Here is a 23,510-nt window from a genome sequence, read left to right on the forward strand (position 1 = left end):
AAAATACATTGTAAAAAAAAAAAAACAAAACAAAAAAACAAAAACGAAAATATTTGATTTGATTTGTTTTCAAAAGGCGTCGTCGAAGAAGAACACGTCGTCGTCGTCAAGTTCGCGGATGATGGAGTCGTCGTCGTCCTCATCGTCTACGTCATCCTCTCTGAAGCACGTCCTGCACCGACAGGTGTCTGAAATGACGACCACGTCATCTGAACTCCAAAACTCTCAGCTGCTTCAGCAGCGGATTCTTATGGATAATGGTGACGTTTCCGGGATCAACGCCACGACCACCGATGACGCAGATTGCAGTTCGGTCGACGGAACCGACCCGTTGGTCACGTTTCCCGAGTCACCTCCCGTTTTGGTGTCCAACGTATCACCACTTATGCATGCGTCCACCACCCGCCCCAAACCGGTGCGCGTTACCGTGGACGGACGACTAAAACACCCGGCCGCTGTGGCCACTGCGGCGACGACCGAGCGGCGTGTGTCCACTTCCAAATTGGTCCAAGAGGCGTATGAATCGTCGTCATCGTCCAGCAGCACCAGCAGCACGGTTTCCGATTCACAGGAAGTGCTGAACGGCGATGTCCGTAAACTACACGCAGCCAATGCGATCCGGGCAAAGCTCGCCGGAACCATCGGAAGCACCATTGCCGACAGCGACACCGAGACCGCTCTGAATAAACTCCAGGTACGGACGTGACGTGATTATATGGTCGGGAAGTTTAATGTTATATTATAATCAGTGGATTTTATCTGAAAGTGATGGTGTTTAATTTTTAAGATTTAGGTAGGTACTGCACTGTTGCAGTTGACGAAACTGTACATTCCTATCATATTGGTTCGGGTGCGCAACCCTCAAATGTCCCGAAGGTATATTGTGGTTTCTATTCTAAAATCCTTGACCTACAAGTATAGAGCAATGTCGTGCGTGGGGGAAACTTTACAATCGTTTTTAACATTGTCTATGAAAGTGAGTCACTGGTACTCAATGGCCGAATCACAAATGTTCCATTTATAAGTTTCTTATTTCAAATTGTTTGTACGTCAGTTGTTTCTCGTTACGACGTTATAAATGATCGACAGACGACAATCGATACTTAAATGTCCGGAACGATCAAATTAGAACTTGGATAACATTTTGTAAAACTCGGAATTTGGTTTTTATTCTTTCCTTCTTTTTTCCTAACCCACAGGATAGTATTAATTACTCAATTTTAATGAGTAATTCAACACAAAATGTGTTTAAGTAGTTCTGCTGGATCATATTTTATTAATAATGTATAATATATATTGCTATTGGTGTAATTTTTGTGTTATTTGTTATGGTTTCAAACATTTGGGTATTTAATCCCAAATCTTCATTCTAAATCATAAACATTAATTATGAGTAAGTATGACTAAGGTAAAAACGGTGGTCTTTTATATTAAACACTTAAAATGTAGTTAAATTTCTTTCTAAAATTTCTTTATACAATTTATACATTTTGATTTTTCAAAACTCGTTTTTTTGGAGTAGATTAAAAGTCCGATTAGTAACCAATAATAAAATCTTCCTAGAATCGAAAGAGATAATATAACATTATATCTATGGTATTAGTGTATAATAATTGTATGATTATACAAAATATAAAATTACAGTACACTATTTAAACGGAAATGAATGCAAATAATATGCATGTTGTTAAGGTTGGTCAGTATTTAGATGAACGAGATCGCGCTGGTAGTATCAGAATTTTTAGGCATTCCCCAAAAACTCATAAAAAAGTATCGTTTAATTTCAAATTTAGATAACTTAAATTAATGTTTATTTTTATTTTGTATAATTTTGACATATTTTAAGAATGTTAAGTTTTACACTTAAAAATCATCGGCAAGGACATTTTATAACATAAAAACGTTGATGTGGTTCTTAATAGTTTTAAGACCACGACCCAAATTTTCCCCAGAAACTTAACCCATATGATTTTACTCTTATAGAAAGTAGTTCTGAAAAATCAAAGTTTGTCTATTACTTTTACTATAGGTACTTATTATTTTCTATTATAAAGTTTGTAGGTTTAAAATGAATATCGTTTTATAAATGTATTTTTTAATATCGAGATATTGAGGCGTATGTGAAGTGTGTGCTTGTTTCCTGCTGTGGTTGATAACAGCAACTTATAATTTATATATATAAACATATAGTATTAATTTATGTTTCTGTAAAATAAAATATCATAAAATATATCTTTGAATCTACCTAATTACCTAATAAAATTCTCAAGACCCGCTAAAAATTGATTTGCGACCCACCAGTGGGTCCGATACATATCCTATCGCTTTTAAACAACATTATAACCGATAATACTGTGTAACTATCGAACGACTTGAACAATCTTTCAATACATATAACATTTCAACGTTCGGATGTCTTGTCGTTGCAAGTGTCATATTTTCATACAGATGTACGTCACTTTCGGCGCCACTATAGTGTACGTACGTCAGGTGTTGTTCGCGGGGACAACTGTGTCTCGGTCGATTGCACGTGTCGGTCGCATACGCGTAAAATAAACAAAACAAGAAATTTATTATTATTATTACGACATTCGAGTGATTTATCGCACGTTTATTCGTCTGCGTATAGTATTATAACCAATTTAATAATAATAATAATAATAATAATAATAGCAACATAATATTATACGGACCGGTCGTCGCGAAGACGATGCGTGGGCGTGAGAGAGACAGAGTGAGTGAGAGATCGATGACGAGAAACTGGTTTGTACTCGCGAATCGGTGTCGTTTAATTCATTTTTCACTCGTGTCTACTCGTTTTTTTTTTTTTGATAATTCGTATTCCTTCGCGTGTCCACGTCTAATATTTCGACATTCAGCAGTCCGTTTACTCGCCGGTCGGATGGTGGCTAACTGACGCCGCAACAATAAAACCTAAACTCTATAAAGGAAAACAAAACGAAATAAAACCCTCTTCTGCGAACTCGTTTCCGATTGTTATACGTATTGTTTGTTGTTGCGCAAGTGTGGCGCGCCTTTAATTTTATGCGGTCGTATAATATAATCATATGTGTACTCGTATACGGCTGACGACGACGACTCGGCGACGGCAATAATACAGGCGCCTTTCGTGCCCGTGGTTTCCTCGACCTACGCGAAAAGCGCCGCCGCCGCCGCCGCCGCCGTCGAGACGGGGTTTCGTCTTGTTTCTCGTTTTACAGGTCGCGCGTGACCTCCACCATCTGTTCGAAAAACAACACCCGGACTCCCGTGTCGCACTTTTGCACCCAAAACCCGTCCACCGCCACTATACACGGCCCTAAGTATTTTTCCGACGTTTCCTGTACAGTAGATATTATTAACTACTGTGGACGATGCGATGAAAACCATACTGCAGATGGCGAACGCACGCGGCTTTTATTATTAAGGTGACACGCAATTCGCTTTACAAATACTATTTCCCTTCGTCGCTTATTTCAAGACTTAGGACAAGATACCGATTCGAGTATTGTACAGCAATTTTTTTTTTTTTTGAATTATACCATTTATTATTGAGATTTAGTTAAATATATGCCAGTCGTAAACGCAAAACTCCGTGTTCACGACGACGACGGTATTACCAACTATTATGACACTCCAGAATTTTGTCTGCTGCGATTGTATGCAGCGTATTTTTTTTTTTTAATTTGCAATTCACAATTCATCAGCTATCACTAATCATTGATCGATGCTTACTTTTGATTTAATATACCTATACTTCTGTACGAAAAACTGCAGAACGAGTTTTTTAGATAAAACACTTGTCTTGTTCTTTAGTTGCAGCTATGTCTGTGATGAGATAAACACGCGTTCTATATAACTGTATAGTCTCGCGTGATAAAAAGCTATATAAAATGATATAATAGCGTCGGTAAACACACGCCGCGTGACATAAAATGGTAGGTATGTTGAGTTTTGGTTTGTGCGCCGCAGAGATGACCTAAGGGAATAATACTATACATAATACAATATAATATGTAATATGTGTTCGTATTCATTTTCGGATCACGTTTTTCAATTAAATATTTTACGCTTTCTGCCATATTATACGCGTATATTTTAATGTATTATGAAAATACACAGGTGTGGTCAAGCCGACTAAAACAAACTACGACACGACCATTACCTGAAACAAACTGTTAGTTAGGTCTAAACGCGAGGTAAAACACATTCGAAAGCCGCCTTTAAAAAGAGTCGTCCTTGGTCGATACTATAATATTTGCATATTCGTATTAAAATAATTATTAAAACAAAATTCGAGTATAATTTACGGCCGTCGAATTAAAGAAAAAAGTTACATTCATGATGAAATATGTTTTCTTTTATTTAAATTGTGATTAATTATTTAAAATCGTCGTAGGTAATTTCCAAATTGCTAAAAATTAAACATTTCATTATCGTAATAATGATTAACAAATAACAGTAGGTATAATATTATGTATTGCCATTTCCAGTGGTGGATTTTAGTGGAGAGGTCTTTTACCCTTGGCCTTGTTTTTAAAGTTAGACTCCACTTAACGTAAATTACATTCAGGTATTAATAACAAATTAAAAAAAATAGCTATCGAAAATTATATAATAATATAACTACTATTAATATTGTGCAGTATTCTAGAATATATATCTTATATTAATAATACATACTAATACATATATTTCTTCTCATAATTATTTTGTTGTTGAAATGAGTAAATATAATAAATTATAATATTAATGAATATTTTACATGAATCTAATTTTCATCTAAATGTATCATAATATAATAGATATATTGTAAAAAAATATCATACATTTAGTTTTTACTATCATGTAAAAGTTTTTCTCAAAAATTTACACAAAATTGTACATCATGCTTATAATAATTAATATTATACAAATATAAATAATATCATTACATTAAATAACAAAAATATCAAGAATTAATTTCATTTATGTAAAATTGTAATTTTACATGAGTATGATACTTACTTTTTATAGGACTCAATGTTTATTCAACACTTAATATTATAATTTTAGTTTTCTAATAAAAAGTAATGTGAATATTGAATATAATTGTATGTATATTTTATTAATTATTTATTGTTAATTGTTATTAATTATTATATAATATTAGCGTTATCGTTTTTCCTATCAAAGGTATACATAATACCTACGTGACTTTTATTGTGAGAATTCGATTTAAATCTTTTAAAATATAATATATAGCAAACAAACTTCAACTACGTTCACATGATAGTAAAAACCTTTAATCACGCAAATGTGCACACACAGTTTATTATAATTTGTAGATAAAAAGCACGAATCCAATTTATTATTTTTTTGAAGAAGTAATATAAATATATAATATTATACTATCGTTAATGGATTTGTTTACATTATAACACTACATACCGCCAAGTGATTATACGTTTGTTATCGATGGATTTTAAGTGCTCAGTCGATAATTCATTTTAACAATTTAATAGGTAAAATTTTTTTTTTACTGTTTGTTGATTTGTTATTGTATATTCATAAAAGTGTTGGCTTTCATATTTTATTAATTTAAATAAAATATAAACGTTTAATGATTAGTGCGATGGAATGCGCCAGATTATAATATATTGCATAGTAATATTATAATTTATAAATATCCATCATTAAATTATGTATGGTATGTATACGCAAAATTATTACAGTAGGTAGGTACATACTATTATCTAATATAAATTACAAGTGTAAAATATTTTTAAAAAATATAAAAGAGTAATTTGACCGATCAATTAGCTTACAACACATTACAAGACATTATTTTAGGGTAATCTAAATATTATATGGCTGACCATTATATAACTGCTAATTTAACACTACCTATGTAATATGTATCGAAGAGTAGGTATACAAAATATGTACGAACACGTATGTATGTACTTATCAACTATCGTAAAATATAATAACAACATAATACTTATTCTTAGAAATTAATTTCAATTTAAATACTTCCTTAATGCATCTGATAATTTGTATAATATAATAATCGTTGAGGTCAGTCTGAGATGTAGTTTTTGAGTTATCCAAAAAATCGTAAAAGTAGTTACCTATTTTGTGTTTTGCTTATAAATTTTAATTTCATCACTGCTGCAGGTGATACAAGTTATTATCATTATTTATAATTATATATACTGTATATGTAAAACTGTCTTAAGTGAGTTCAAGCAGGACTTAGTCCCTGGGTCTCACATTTTTTACTAGAGTTTGGAGCTTCGAGTTCAAAAAATAAAAAATAAGAAAATTGATTTCAATTTTTTTTTAATTCATAGCATTTAAAATGTTTATTTCTTAAATATATATATTTTTACTTTCAATTGCTTTTGAATCGATTATAAAATCAGTAAAAAGTGGGTATTTATTATATTGCTAATATAAGTATAATATGTTAGATTTCGCATTTATTTTCTCATCGTATAGTAATTAGTAGCTATTTTTATACTCTTAAAGAAGCATATTATTATAGACTACTTAATTATGTTTGAATTTGTCGACAATAGGCTCCTATTATATGAGAAGGAAAGAGCACTATGAGACGCCACAAGTACTTGTCAATGAACTAATTGTGTGATGTACACAATATAAATTATACATACATACAATTATTTTGTTTTATTACCTATAGGATTAGTTAGACAATATTGCTACTAAGTCGTAGTACTTGATATTTCCCTAAAAGGATTAATGACATTTTTACCACTCCATCTTTAGATTCCATGTGTGACATAACAATTTTCTTTTAACACAGAATATGATAATATTTCAAAAACCACGTGCTAGTATGTGTGTGTACGAGTTGATTGAAAAGACAGAGTTTCTTAAATATTTAGATTCTATAAACATGCGAATTCTCATAGGTATATACATATTAATATATTATAATATTAGCAATCTAAAAAAAAATTAGTTATCGCGAGTTTCAAGTCGCTTAACTATCGTGGCGCAGACCAGGATTTCTCTAGAATGTGGATGTTTTGACTGATGTGCTCTTGTCCACGTGAACCACTGATAAGATATTAAAATTCTTTACAATTACGTCGATGATATAATAATAGGTAATACTGATACGGTATCTATGTCCGGTTGGTTCTTGTCGATTTGCACCGAATTGTGTAACTACTTCTGTGATCGAATTTTAGTACAAAATTATATATTTTAACAATGGTTTCGGATGAAATTGTAACATCAAAACGCATTTTTTTTTTTTTTTTGAAGAAATTAAAAACAAATATTGTTATATCGAACGTTAGAGCGTTTAAGAAAAACAATAATTATTTGAAATATATAGTGCGGAAGCGGTTTTTATTGTTTGACTATCACACGTGTTACGTACGTTTGCATACATACGTTTACAGACGCGTACTGTATACAAATTTAGTGATAATTTGTCGTTAAGACATAACAGTAAAAATGTATGTATTAAAAAAATAAATAGCTGTAGTCATTGTATTATGCGCACATATTATAATACTGTTCTCATTAGTCAAGAATCTATTACTATAATTTAACCGTGTTCATGGAATCGTATATTATTTGTAATTTGTATACAATAATTTATCTAGTGATGGCTGTATCGTAGACGATCTATTTTTTGCAAGTACACTATAGGTAGAATATATTAAATTGTCGTTATAATAATACATACATTTTACTGCTGCTAAATTAATGTTATTTTTATTAGTTTATATTGACAATATTTATGTTATCGTATAAAATAACTGTACCGCATAAAGTGCCCGAGAACTATAAAAAATATTTAATAAAAAATCAGTTTCAATTAATCGATTAAATTGTAGTTACATTATAGTTTTAAAAATATAATTCATATCGCTCAAGTACTCAATTCTTTCAAATTTTGCTTTACGTGGACGATAATATTATTAATTTACTATTTGTACGTAGATACATACGAATGATATTATGGTATAATGATTACAAGATCCAACTCTGAGTAAACTATTTCAGTGGAATAATTGCATGCGGCCAAACAATGCTATTCCTTCAAAATAATATCATTCACGTGATAAAACACAATTATTAAAGAAAAAAAAAACAAATTACGGGCGCCTCGAAATAAATTGCATTGTCGTGTAAAATACAATTGAATTACTCGTATGTAATATTTATCGTGCAGCGTTAAATGCGCAAACATTACTATACGGCTCCGAATAATTTTGTTCGTGTTATTTACGCGACGGCGCGGCGGTGAAGGCAAACTCGGCAAATTTCTTATTCAATTTTTTCTTTCATTATTGAAACGCGTGTACGACTGATGTTCCAATACGGTTCACATTATAATAACAATATTATGGTTGCAAATTGCAAAAAATAAAATCGAAAAAATAAAAAAAAAATTAATGAAATTTCCCATAGTCGTCAAAATACGCGTATTAATCGTTCGTCTCGAAAACCAATTAATGTTTTTTTTTTAACATTCTCGCGTTGCAGTTTTTTCTAGACCCACATACAGTAGGTACTTATAAACTATGTAAATACAATAATAATATTAATTATACATCTCCCGTACACTGCAGCAGTCGTCGTGTACTTTTTTTTATATGATAATCTCTCGACATTCAGTCGCGCCAGGAAATCGTTTGTTCAACTGTTGCTAATTAAAATATAATCACCTAGGTATACTATAATAATATTATTATTGTACATAATATCAACGGTAATCGATATGTGATTGATTAGCAATACAGGTATTAATATTTGATAACACTGCAACTGACATGCGATTGCATAACGTATTTGTTATTCAAATGCGGTTTGCACGCGTTATGAGTATATACACAAGAAACAAATTATTGCTGTTGAGTACGATTTATTATTAATTTACTTAAACGACAAATGATATGAAAAAATAAATGGTTATCGGTTAAGAATCTTTTGAACTTGTCGTCCGTTCGCTTGACAACGGTTAATATTATGATTCGTGTTTAGCGCAGACAGATGTTACATAAAACACTATGTTTTATTTATGATATCATTATAACATATATAGTACGTATCTACGAAAACGAGTTGCATTGAGTGAGCTGTTCGGTTCGTATATAATTAGCAATGATTAGTTTCTTATTAGTTGTTAACAATTCTACGAAATCACCATACGACAGATTTGGTATAATCGATAATATTTTATTAGTCATATCGTTTTAATTTTTCATATTTTATTATTATAATAATCTCTACTTGTCCGATGTACTATAGTATAGTGATGATCGTGCAGTGTAAAACAACGCACAGCGAAACGTATATCGCATATTATACTCTACAGATTTTCGACGATCAACGTTTTTAGATAATAACAGTATACTTTTAAGTTCAGCAATCTGGAAATATACAAATAAATCTTAGTATGAACTTTGTTGTTCCGTTATTGTGATTAAAATGGCTCAAATATTTTCTTCGATGCATTCCAACGAGACATTGTTGAGACATTTTCAAAAAATCTCCTTTCGTTCGGAAAACTTCAATTGCCAAGTAAGTAATTTTTGATTTAGATTTGTTCCTTTGAAGCCCTGTAATTATTCCAGTAGATGTTCACGAATAAATCGTACTTCCATCATCTAGATTCCAGACTAATCGGTTTTATTGGTTTCCCGAGGATATAATTATTTTTATTTAACATGAGGCAATTTGTTATAATATTATGTTCGTGCGGTTGTTATTTAAATGTTTTTTAAATCAATTTCATGTTTATGAACAATTCATATTAAGACGAATTTGATATACGAAAAGTCATTTTTCTTTTTTACCCACACACACATATCTTTGCTTTGCTACTTCATTGTTCACGCACTCTAATTTGATAATTGAACTCTGCAAAAATGTATCTCGTCGTCGAGACCGGATCGTTTTTCAATACTGAGGGTACGTAACAAATTTATTACCCGATCGATACTTCGGGAGAGTGTTCTATATAAAATTATATATATATACGCTATTAGACTATTATCATTGTCGTAAGTATTTTTTCGGACCCAGCGGTAGCGCCCAAGTCGGGCAACCCAACGTACGACGCCGTCACCGTTTTTATTGCCGTCCTCGACCCCGGCGTACCGTTACAACCGTAGCGAACACGCACACGCCTTTTGGCCCCGTCGTTATAGTCACGTAAAACTAAAACAAAAATAAAAAATAATAATATTGAAAACTCAGTCGGAAAACGCCGTTTATTCGCTTGTAGTTTTCTCAGGTCCGTGGTAGCTGTTGCAGGTGGATATATGCACCACCTGCATTTCGTTTATGTATTTTACTATAATGGTTATTTATCGCGTACCGATACACGTCAAAACTGTGTCGTTTTAACAATATTATTTTCATCATCCAAAATTCGTCACGACGGTAGAGTAAATACGTCTGCTTCGGTGTGGTTTTATTATGCGCGGCGTTTGGCGGCTAATGAGCGGTAGCGGCAGCGCGTTCAAAGCGGCCGAGAAAATGAGTACGTTCAAAGGGACTAAGGTAAATAATAACGACAAATCGTAATGAAAACAAAATATTATAATAGGAAAATAATCGTAAGGCGATTCAACAACATTCGATGTCTAATTATGTGAATAGAAAATATATGACATAATAGTAGTAATCAGTGAATTGTTTAAAAATATGTTATTATATTATAAATACTGTCATGTGGTAAATGGCATATACGTACGGCGGCGCTAAAAATACAAAGAATTTGATTTTGGTGGCGGCGGTGGCGGCGAGTCGAGTTTTTTTTTACATTCTCGTACGGTGAGGATAAATCAAACGAGTGCGCGTCTTGGCAAGTAAGCCAAATTTATTTTGGTGCCGCACCGCCGACTCAATATATACACATACATTTGCAAAGATGTTGTGTTTTTTTCTTGTATCCATTTATTTTTCCCTTCGTCTTTGGCCAAAATAACTGATAAACGAGACCGAAACCTGATTCACGGCCAATCCTTTCTGCGCGAAAAGAGGGAAGTAAATATTCTTCGACTTTTTGGCCGTATGTGCGAATTGACGCCGCTACTGTACGTCCTTGAACTGTTTGCCACAAACGTTGCCTGCACGTAAAACGAAAACAATAATAATGTTATTATTATTATTATTATTATCATTATCATACACCTATATAAAATCGTCATATCGACCCGGGTCGTAGTGTTTTAATATTATATGTATGGCACGTGGATAAAAACAGTAAACACCAAAGTATATTATGTATAAAATAGTCCAAACAATTGCGATTATTGAGTAATTTGTATTTCAAACGATTTTGAATACTATAAGGAAATGTTGTGATTGCGACTTAGCAATCTATATGGTGGTCGATAACGTGGGTACTTACGTTTAATTTTTTAGTTAGAATTTTGATGTTACGCGAATTCCCTATCTGTATTATAATACATAAGAACAATTATATATTTTATTTGACTCGTTGCATACAATATTGATATTATAAATTATTGCGAACTAGTACATTTTCTACAAATAATTAGGTATATCTACTAAGACAGCAGTCTTGCGATTTTTTTTTTTTTTGTAATGAAACGATTACATTTGAACAGAATAATTCCTTTAAATGTAACTACAATAATATAATACTTATTATAATTTATTACCTTACATTTCATACACGTTTGATATTATACCATAGACACTGGTGCTACAGAGTGGTCGTTATAGCAATTTCATAGAATTTTATTGTATATTAAATATTTAAACTCTGTTAAACGCGAAGAAATTAGTTACTGAAAATATTCAAGGATATCTAAATCGTGTGTAATTTTTAATTCATTATCGATTGTTTGTTGATACTGCATATCTACGTAGGACGGAAAATAAATAAAGAATGTAATTTAACGTCATGCCATTACCATTTTCAATCATCCATTTTATGTGATCAGATCTTAGTTTAAGAAAAAATATATAGGTTCATTGATTTGAATTTAATTAACAATATATGGACTAAGATATCGTGTTAAATTAGAAAAAAATGTTTTTCTTAAAATATATCCAATACGAGATTCTTTTATTTGTGCATGGCATTTAAAATAATTCCAAGAACTCGGAGTAAAGAATCCGTCAGATAAATGCTATAATAGTATAACTTTTATATTATACCTATAGCGTGCTTTTTATCGTTTAAATATAAATCATTAACATTATTATTATAATCTGCTGCGAAAATGGCAAAGTTAACAATAATAATGTCAGTCTTAGAATTCTGCACGTTAGAAAAAAAAACAAACAATTGTATGTGTGTGTAATACACACTGTGTATGTGTCTATAATTCTAGTTCTAAAGTCTAAACGCGCTGATTATTTATCCATGCTGAGTTGGGGAGAGGATAGTTGGATGTTATCCAAAATAGCTAAACTTCAATATTCTAATTTATTCGGGAGCTTGCGATGCGATGATTAATTATAAAATGCCAAACGGTTAAATACATATTAAAATCGGTTTTTAATTGTAATCAAAAAGTTTTCAAAAAATTTGGGATTGCAAATCGCAAATATATAATGTGACTTACCTTAGTCGTAAAAAAGTCATGTACACATTCTTAGGAAAAACTATTAAAAAAAATGTACACATTAAAAAGCTTCATATATAATAATATTTTATATTATTCTAAGTATATGTATGTACGGCGGACGACCAGAAGAAACTGTTCATCACGCGTGGATCAAACCTCAGTGGGCATAATACGTATATTTTGCACACGGCAATGTATTGTTCATTATTATTACTATTACACCCAAATAGGTATTGGGATGTCATCGTCGTAGCGATTGTTGAGCAATAAAAATACGAAAAAAATGCAATGTCTCCCTAGTCTTTTCGCATTTTTTCCTCGTCTCTATATTATTATGTGGGAGTAGTTTACGTGTATAATAATATGTGATGATAATATACCCACACTCAAACACGAACGCACACGCACGTATGACTTAGTCGAAAATTCGCGATTGTCTAAGTTTAGTTTTACAATAAACACCGCCGCCACCACACAGCTGCCGGACGGTATTTCAGCAGTGTTTTTTTTTTTCATATAAAGTAGATGTAAACTAGTATACGATCTTCGTCACAGTCATCGCCGTCATAGCCGTCGAGTTTAGATCAGTATCGCTGATTTTTATTTTTAACGTTTTTCACAGGAAAAAAGAATACTGAAAACTGGAGAACTATCTCAACAGGAAAACCAAAACATTAGCGCTGCCACGATGAAAGTGCAGACCGATTCGTTTAGTTCGGAAAAGGTATGCGGCAATTTGTTCTATTCATAATATATTGTATATATGCATATTTCAATTTTCATTACCTACAACAGTCGAGACGAAATTTTTTCGCGTCATTTATAAAAGATGATTTTTGTCAATTTCGATTTGCTGTTGCAGTTATAACTTATAATTAACATACTTTTTTACTATAAACAACAATAGTAAAATTATTTTTATTTTTCTATTAAACTCTCTAACAAATTTGAAATTAGAAAAATAAAAAATCGGAAATTGATTATTGTTTAAATTGTTATCCGCATAAGGTTGTCGACCTCGGAATCACGTGTGAGTGCGGTGTTCATAGATATGTAAAAAACTGGAGTGCACTACTTATTACCCGAGTTAATCATATATTTGTTTCTTTGTTTAATGTTAACGGTATGTTGATGTGATACTCCGAACGAACGTGACGATTGACATTTTTATCTCTCTTCCCACCCGTCTTTCACATATTATTTGCTAGCCGAAATAAGATAGTTCCAATTATTCTTATCCATACCGTCGTTTATTCAGACGCATTCGATATTCGATATCTAATTTCGGTATAATGACATCGACCACTTACGTCAAGGCGCCACCTAGGACAAGTAGATACATATTTATATACGAGTGTTTTGTGAAATTCGAACGCAGTAAATAATTGAACTTTACACGGTTAAGACAGCCAGCCGAATGGATATTACTGAAATCATTGGCTTGTGAGTTGTTGTCTCATACTATAAAATCGTTAAAAGTATAATATTTTTTTTGTTCATTAAAAAACGAAAACCATAGTGTATATTGCCGAAACGGTTTGATAAAAGCAACCAATTGACGACGTACGACTCTGAGCGCACACATCAGTTTTACGCCTTCCTCTTATAGCTTTGATTTGTACAACAATATTTGTGAGAATAGTCGATAGAACTCGATTAATTGACAAAACTATTAAAAATCTTGAGTACAAATTAGTGGTTTACTTTGGATATAAGACTGTTTTAAATTAATATATTTAAAATTAAGTATAAAGTTGATAAATAAAACATTATTGTGTATCATTTTTCAAGCTTTATTGGGTATGGCCGAAACCTCATACGGATTATTACAAGAAACTTTGCTATGAAACAAGAATGTTTTATTTTTTTTTTAGATTTATCATGGTTTCATTTTTTTTCTTTAAGACTATATTTAAATGATGCTAAATATTTATAAAACCGTAAAAAAAAAAAAATGAAAAATTACTATTTTTGAATTTTAGTATTATAGTTACCACATTGTACTTTTTGTAATAGTACGATAAAGTTGATGGAATCGCCTCAAAATAGAACGGGTTTGAGTTTAATTTAAGTTTAACTTTTCATATTTAAATATTTTAAAAACGTTTATTAAAAAAAGAAATAACTACTACTAAAATTCAACGCACAGGTGTGGTCACAACAAAAATACACATAATACTGTGAATAAATTATGCAGATATGATATTGTTCACAACTATATGTATATTGGCTATGTTGAACGAAAAATTACATAACATGATAATAAACCGATGTCAAGTGTAATCGATACGCGTACCACTAAAATTAGCACTTCCTAACAGTACTGAAGTATTGGTTAAGCTTATGATAAATGAGTGTCCAAATAATGATATTAATAAATATTATACTTGATATTATCTCTATCGCATACCTAGTAACCAATCTAAAAAAATTTCTTTCAAATTAGGAATTAAATTGTATCGTGATGTAGTAACGTTTAGTTGGAATTAAAATAATAGTATCCACTAATTTTACTATCTTTTTTGTGAAAACTATGTTATATATTTTAAATACCCTATATTTTTTGAGAGATGAATACAAATACAATGATTATGTTATTTAAAATCAATCATAAATATAAAATATATTGTAAGAATAATAAATAAATGTAATAATAAACTTAATAAACATTTTCTTTTTATTTCAATTAAAAACTGATATAAATTATTTTTACAAATGTTATATTTGGTTTACCAAAATATCTCCTCTGAGCTATTATAGTTTGTAATGGAAAAAGGGAGTTATGATTATAATTAATACAAAAACAAATTTAAATAAATTGCAGGTAATAAAAAATTATTTGTCCTAAAATGTTTAAGTTAATTTTATGTTCTATTTTCCTTATACATACCTACCAATTTTGTAAAAATCTAAATTGCTATTGTATATTTGGTCATAGATTTGATAGTTTTACTAATCATAAGTTATAATTATTTCTAGAAAGCTTCGAGCGCCCAACAACAAAGACAAACTATAACGTCCTCAGGAATGTTCAACCAAGAAAAACATATAGCTCAGTCATCACAATCGAACTTTACGTTCACTAAAAAAGGCATTTGTACAAGTTCAAAAGCTGTGTCGTCTGCCACTTCACAAGTAATAATTTTTTTAAAAATTGATAATTTTGGAATTTATTCGTACAAATATTGTTTCACTATATTGTAAGATATTTTGTTAAATTTTGATCACTTATACGGATATAGGTACAATATACATATTACAAACATTAGGTATCTGAATTCATTTATTTTAAAAGTTAGGGAATAAAAATTTTAACTTACATACTTTGTGTTTGGTAAATCTTGATCTTTTTAAAAATTAATAAACGTTCAAATCACGGATTCATAAAAATATAAAATATATGTTGAAATTGTACATTACAAGTTGGTCAATTGTGCATTGCCGTACATTTTATTTAAGTTTTAATAAAATATTTTATAGAATTTTATTAATTTGATTCTAAATTTATAGTCGTCTCACAACGGGTCCTCGTCTGGTGGCAGTGGTTCATCACCTCCATCAACACACGTGATCAGGAGTGTCGACGATCTGTTAAACACAAATTTTGATGATCTCGACCAAATGCGAGAAATAGCCAACACTCAAGACGTGGAAAACGCCATAAAAAAGTATTCACTATATCTGGAGAACGCTGTAAAGGGGCTGATGAGCGGAAAATACGCAGACGCCAAAGGTCCGATAATGCTCAACAAAATGTTCGATATGATTTGCAAGGCGTGGGCCGTGCCAACCTACGAGCTTGGATACACGTTATGTAACACATTCCGGGATTGTGGTGGAATGGATTTTTTGATCAACAATTGTGTATCCAAAGACCCAAAACTCCAGTTCTCTAGTGCCAGATTACTGGAACAATGCTTGACTACTGAAAATCGTTCATACGTAGTGGAAAACGGTCTAGAAAAGGTTGTACATGTAGTATGTGCATACAAAAGTCAAGTGAGCTCAGCCGATCAATCTAAAGTTAGTACAGGTGAGTAATTTTTTTTTCATTTTTTTTCATTAATTGTATCCAAAAATCAAAACCAGTATTTTTCGTTTCAAATTTGTAACCGACCGTGCTGTGCTAAGTGGTGTCAAAAATTTGTAAAAAAAATATGGTTTTAACGTTCAAAATGAAATATTTATTCTTTAATATGACTTGAATTAAAACAATGATATACGAAAATGTCGTCAAATATACATTTAAATTATAAATTAGTATGTACAAAAGTGAATTTTTAAGATACGAAGGTATAATACTCTGTATAAAAGTGATAAAGGTTAGGTTAATATTTTTCTTTTTGTACCTCATTCTCTATATTTCATTTCGAATGAATTTGGACGATATAAATAATACTATTGTATTTAATAAGTTGCAGCTAAATATCATGATATACCTAACAAAGTATGAATATGTTTTAGGAATTCTCGAACACTTATTTAAACACAGTGAAATGACATGCAGCGATGTTATCAAACTTGGTGGCTTGGACGTATTACTGTATGAGTGTCGCAGACGAGACATCGCGACCCTGAGACACTGTGCCGGTGCTCTAGCAAACCTTTCGCTGTATGGAGGAGCTGAGAATCAAGAACTAATGATCAAGCGCAACGTGCCTACATGGTTGTTCACGTTGGCGTTCAATACGGACGACAACATCAAGTATTACGCGTTTTTGGCTATAGCTGTTTTAGTAGCCAACAAAGAAATTGAGGCGGCCGTGCTCAAGTCCGAAACCCTGGACTTGATCGACCCGTTTGTCACCACCCACACACCATCAGAGTTCGCCAAGTCGAACCTGGCCCACGCCCATGGCCAGAGTCACCATTGGCTAGAAAGATTGGTCCCGGTTTTGAGCTCAGTCCGGGAGGAAGCATGCAACTTGGCCGCCTTCCACTTTTGCATGGAAGCCGGCATTAAAAAGCAACAGGGCAAGACTAGCATATTCAACGTAATAAACGCTGTCGAACCATTGAAGAAAGTGGCCAGTTGCCCTAACGCCATAGCGTCCAAATTTGCCGCCCAAGCATTGCGACTAATCGGCGAAGAAGTACCGCATAAGCTCAGTCAAAAAGTACCATTGTGGTCACCCGAAGACGTCCAAGAATGGGTCAGACAGATCGGGTTCAGCGAATTCTCTAAAAACTTCGTGGACAGTCGAGTGGATGGTGACTTGCTGTTACAGTTAACTGAACAAAATCTGAAGGATGACATTGGAATACAAAATGGAATCATGCGAAGTAGGTCGGTATATCACCAATTAGTTAGTATTTGGAAATTTGGCGAAATATACATTTTTTAAAGATTTCAGTTTTATTTTTAAAAACTTTTGTATGTTTCTCTATTTTAAAAATATATGATAAATTTTAAATATTTTATAACATAAATCAGACAATTTCACGTATAATATGAACACAGATATCATTGATAATGTACAAGACATGAATACAGCTAAATATTATTTTTTAACATAGTTGAATCAAGTAGACTTAGTGAAAATGGTAAAACAAAAGTTAATAATAAACTATGATATTTAAAATTGGTAATAAAATATTTAAACATGGCTTATTGTATCTACTTATAATTTAGGTATTAACAATAGTTTAACTATTGATATACTAACAGAAATTTGTAATGTAAAAAAATTAATATAAATAAAAAATATATTTGTCTTATTAATATACATTTTAATAATTGTTTTATAATTTAAAAATGTACTTAAAAATATACTATTACAACCAATTAAATAACAAATTTATAGACGTAACACTTTTATGTTTTATGTTATTACCTACATATTACTATTTACGTACCTATTTTAAGTTACTTGGTTTTAGATACATTAAATTCACTTTTTTAATATTGTTTTATTTATCATTAACAGGTTTATGCGAGAAATACACAATTTAAAACGACTGGCGGATTATAGTAGTAGAGACACAACAAATCTAAATTCATTCCTCCAGTCCATAGGTCCGGAGTTTTCCGTATACACTTATTCCATGTTAAATGCTGGCGTTGATAGAGATTCCATTAGGTAAGCCATTTAACAGTAGTCTTAAATTATAAATATAATTATTTATTTATTTTTTTTTTTGTAATGCAAAATCAATTTAAAGTATGTTTTATTCTATGAAAAACGATTTGATAAAAATATATTATTGTAGAAAGTATTGAAAGTTTGTTTCTAATTACATCGATTCGTTATTTATAAAATACCACCCCCATTAAAAATATTAATTCATGTTTTAGATTCTTATCAGAAGAGCAGCTCATACAAGAGTGTGGAATATCAAACAGCATTCACCGGTATAGAATATTAGACTCGATAAGAGGTAAATGTTGCGATAATCACAAATTTAAAAATGAACGTGATTACAAATATTGTTGCTTTTTATCATTAATAGACATGGAGACGTTAATAGACACATCCTCTTACGAAGAAAACATGAATAAGAATTTGGACGTATTTATCAGTTACAGACGATCGACTGGATCTCAATTGGCTAGGTAATTGATTGATTTAAATTGATAACTATTAAAGTAAATATATCTAGATAATATTATTTATAAATATTACATGATGTGATTTTCTGAAAACTACGAAATGATATCGATAATAATTGATTCTATTTTTCAGTTTGCTCAAAGTACATCTACAACTTCGAGGATACTCAGTGTTCATCGACGTCGAACGTCTAGAAGCCGGCAAGTTTGACAACAACCTGTTGCAGAGCATTAAGCAGGCGAAAAACTTCATATTAGTACTAACACCTAAGTCTTTGGATAGATGTATAGGCGACAATGAATGCAAAGACTGGGTGCACAAGGTAACGAACGTCAACAAACTGCTTTAATATAGTACGCATATAATAATATGTTTAGGCCAGTTTAGGGCACTCGAATTATAAATTGGACATTTTGAGTTTTATACCCATAATTTTTTTTTTTTTGTTTTTGTACTATTATTATAAAATCCGATCCTGCCCCGCCGATCATCTCCTAATAGTCATTACGTTCAATAATCACTAATCACGCGGAATCGTTTTACAGGAAATCGTGGCAGCTATACAGGACCAGTGCAACATCATCCCGATCATGGACAACTTCGCATGGCCTGAACCCGAAACGTTGCCGGAAGACATGCAAAACGTGTGGAAGTTTAACGGTGTGCGATGGATTCACGACTACCAGGATGCGTGCGTGGAAAAGGTCGAGCGATTTATGCGTGGTGAGCTGAGTGGGATCCGGGACGGTGCCAGTTCGGGACTGTCACTAAATCGGTCCGGTGGCGTCGGCGGTGGCATCGGCCCATCCACTATCAAGAGCGACCCGTCGGCGCCGAACACACCTCTGACCGTGGGCAGATCACCACCGACATACCAGCGGACTCAGTCCAACGACAGTGAACGCGACTTGACCGGTAGCAAAGATTGACTAGCGGGGAACACTTCCAGGTATGGGACAGTGGCCGACCTTTTACTTTCCCGCTCGAACCGGTTACTACGTTTTGTGTCCGTCCGCTTGTTGTCGTTCGTCCTGCAGCGGCCTCCGATCACTTCACGGTTAGGTGGGTAAAGACGATTTGGGCACTTAAAACCAGATAAACAGTTCCACGAGTACTTTTAAAATTTTAAATACTCAGTTAAGGTGTCGGTATTTTCGAGATGGCTTTTCTAAGACTTCAAAAAATATAAACCATTATAATATTATACTTAATTAAAAATAATATTACTATAACATACTTTCTAAAATCTAGATTTAATTTACACATGTACACATCATATAGACCTACACATATTTATTAGAATTTGAGGAGTGTCAATTTTATATTTTATCATTTCACGATAAAAAGGAAACGAAGGAAAAAAGCATTTTATTTCTATTATAAAATTTAATAAAACCAAATATTATAACCCATGAGAAACAACCCATCTACCTAAAATATTGATTTCGGTTTTGTTTCTAAAAAAAAATTCTTTAACTTTCTTTATTTGAATTTCATTAAGAAAAAAACAGTTAAACGACGAATAATTAAAAAAAATATATATTTTTTAACACTGCATGTAAATAAACCAACTAGATGCGTGTTAAACTCACATAATTCTCATAACTAAATAAGTACCTAGTTGTTATAATATATTATGTAGATAGTTCTTTCGCTTTTTAACATATTCTACCAATGCCTACACCGCAGATTAAGTGTTTTGTGGTTTGAAATGCTTAAATTTAATACTATTTGTTGTGATAATCTCATCACATAAGACTGAAATGGGCTTAATTAACATATTTGTACACAGATACCGGAAGTGTTCGAGATTACCTGCTTGGAGGCCACCAATGAGTCCGAATGGTCGCGGAAAGTGTCGAAAACGAGCCAAAAGCGTGGAAGGTCTACTAGAGACCACCGTCGAATTGGATTCGCAAGTACAGGTACAAGCTCAAATGAAAAAGGCAAAGAGCTTGGAAGAGTACTTGGACACGTGTGAAGAAGACGTTGAAGACAGCAATAGCGTCACGGCGTCGGTCAGCGACAGCATAAAGAAGAAAAACTTTGTCGACAAGTGTATAAACAAAATGAAATCTTTTATGATGACCACCAAAAAGACTTCAACGGACTCGAAATAATGATTAGATTAATTGTATTATAATATAGTGTATTATAGTGTATACATTTTTTTATATAGGTTTATTATATAATTTTCGTTTTTACATTTTTTTTTAAATTTATGTTGACCCAATATTTATATATTTTTTTAAACTTATTCTTACCTATATGTACCTATATTATATTTTAATTTCCTAGTTGTTATTATCATTACTATTATTATTATTATTATTCTTTTTTTTGTAATTGTGTTTTTATACGAGTTTATACGATTTGTTAGCGTGTTTAAAAAATACTGCATTTAACATCATATATTCTATTATAGTATATAATCATATTATACAATTTGTGCAATACCTATTATTATTATGATTTATGTGGATACATATTGTGTCGACGTATGTTATAATCATAGATATAAACAACAACTAGACATAGCTGTCTTTATATTACGTATGTAAAATTTGTTGAAGTTATCCGTCATATTATACAAATCAGGTAATGTTTACATTTTGTGTATATACCTATATGTAAATATCTATCCATGTATATATATATATGAGTAAATGTTGCCTAGAGTATAAGGTCTGTGGACCAAAAAGCCGTTTACTTCAATGATATTAAGAACAAGACTTACCTAGTTGTTACACATAATATCTATGGTATAATATTGCGTATTGATTGATAACATATTGTGATTTAAATGTTTTTAAATAAAAAAGACATTAAAAAAACTTCATGATAATTTTATTTAACTATTGCATCTTAGAATGTTTGTCTTTCTTATAATTTTATAATTATAATCACTTAGTTGATAGTGATATATCATAATTAGGATTGGGATTTTAATGCCTTAAAACATCTCGAAAATTCCCTTAAAAAAATAAAAAATAAATTTAAAAAACTCAAATAAATGCACTATAAAAATGCATTTAAATTATATTTATTATAATAGCTTAAAAATTGGAGAAAAAATGTTATCTATTTTATTTTTATTTTTACAGTTACTTATACTAATTCAGTAATACTTACTAAAGACTTAATAATACTCGAGTAATACTACTCTAGGCCTAGCTATGATAAAATTGTTATCAACGATAACTTGTCGTACTATATAATTTATTATTCAAAATGCTCTAAAAACTAAGAAAATGCACTAAAAATGCATTTAAGGTTAATTTAGTCAAAAAATTTAAAAAAAAAGATTATTTTAAAATAATCGTTGTCACCCAAAACAATTTGTATACTTACGGAGCAACGATTCAAAACACCAGAAAAAAAGATGTCTTATAGCATTAAAATCCCAACCGTAATTATAATATAATATATATAAATATATATATATGATTTAAGTTAAAATGATAAATTACTAAAACTAACAAACACAATTTTTGTTATACCTACCAATATAACTGTAAAGTCACACTACTAAAGATTAGAATTCAGGTGTAGCTCGTCGTTGAGTTTGTCACTGTGATGGACTATGAATTCACTACATTTTACTTCAATGATAAATCGTTGGATACTAAAAACTCTGAATTGTTAGTCCATACTAGTATGAAGCTAGTATAGAAGCTTCTAAGGATACTATAGAAACAATTTTTTTCTTATTGTATGATGAACTCAGTGGCGTATTTACGGGGGGAGATAAGGGAGATTTATCTCCCCCCTTGACCTTTTTTTTTATCTTATATTAATACATTAGCTTGTAGGAAAAGATTAAAAACATATTTAAGAAATTCCATGAAGGAGATAAATATTTCCTGTTCTAATGAAATATTTTTTGTATTTATTAATTGCTTAAATTTTGAATATTATTTTAATTTTAGTCCAGATTAAATGGGTTTATAACGCATTACATTTATATCAAAATAAGATTGATTATTGAAGAAATTATTGACGAAATAGTTAAAAAACCTAGAAGACTACAGTTTGTTTCGTAAATGATAAAAAATAATAATTTAATTCTATTATTAAATATGTTATATATTATTATAATTATAAGGTTTATGCACCTACTATGAATATATATAACTAGGGCTCGAATTTTAAAACATGTACATTTTTTTTATATATGAGGTAGAGATCTAATTTTAATATATAAATTCGTTTCACGTCTTTCTAATTTCAAATAAACCAATTTTTTTTTTTGCTTTTTTATTGCTTCTTTCAATTATTCCGGATGTGAATTTTTTTACATGTTTATTATGCAATTGTAATAAAAACAAACAACCCAGAATGAGGATATTTGATTATTATTGTTTTCGTTATCGGCCTGTTTATT

General features: G+C 31.2%; 1 protein-coding gene across 7 annotated transcripts in view; it reads left to right on the forward strand.

Moving 5' to 3' along the window:
* The window catches only part of LOC114131196 (NAD(+) hydrolase sarm1-like), a 36,796-nt gene extending 15,506 nt beyond the window's left edge, over nucleotides 1-21,290 (forward strand). For 2 of the 7 annotated variants that reach the window (XR_003592970.2, XR_007604279.1), the window contains exons 3-13: nucleotides 77-694; nucleotides 13,198-13,299; nucleotides 15,555-15,710; nucleotides 16,086-16,608; nucleotides 17,040-17,862; nucleotides 18,503-18,655; nucleotides 18,871-18,953; nucleotides 19,026-19,128; nucleotides 19,259-19,448; nucleotides 19,672-20,188; nucleotides 20,919-21,290. Coding sequence is in view for 1 of the 7 variants with exons in the window: in XM_027996359.2 (XP_027852160.1) it covers nucleotides 77-694; nucleotides 13,198-13,299; nucleotides 15,555-15,710; nucleotides 16,086-16,608; nucleotides 17,040-17,862; nucleotides 18,503-18,655; nucleotides 18,871-18,953; nucleotides 19,026-19,128; nucleotides 19,259-19,448; nucleotides 19,672-20,055 (3,135 nt within the window). In the remaining 6 variants the exon portion in view is untranslated. Of the gene's footprint in view, nucleotides 1-76; nucleotides 695-10,252; nucleotides 10,534-13,197; nucleotides 13,300-15,554; nucleotides 15,711-16,085; nucleotides 16,609-17,039; nucleotides 17,863-18,502; nucleotides 18,656-18,870; nucleotides 18,954-19,025; nucleotides 19,129-19,258; nucleotides 19,449-19,671; nucleotides 20,189-20,918 lie in introns of those variants that run through there. The other 5 variants (XM_027996359.2, XR_003592975.2, XR_003592971.2 and 2 more) reach the window with 5 other exon arrangements.
* The last annotated feature ends 2,220 nt before the right edge of the window (nucleotides 21,291-23,510 follow it).

The sequence above is a fragment of the Aphis gossypii genome, chromosome 1, assembly GCF_020184175.1.
Source record: "Aphis gossypii isolate Hap1 chromosome 1, ASM2018417v2, whole genome shotgun sequence".
Classification (NCBI taxonomy): domain Eukaryota; kingdom Metazoa; phylum Arthropoda; class Insecta; order Hemiptera; family Aphididae; genus Aphis; species Aphis gossypii.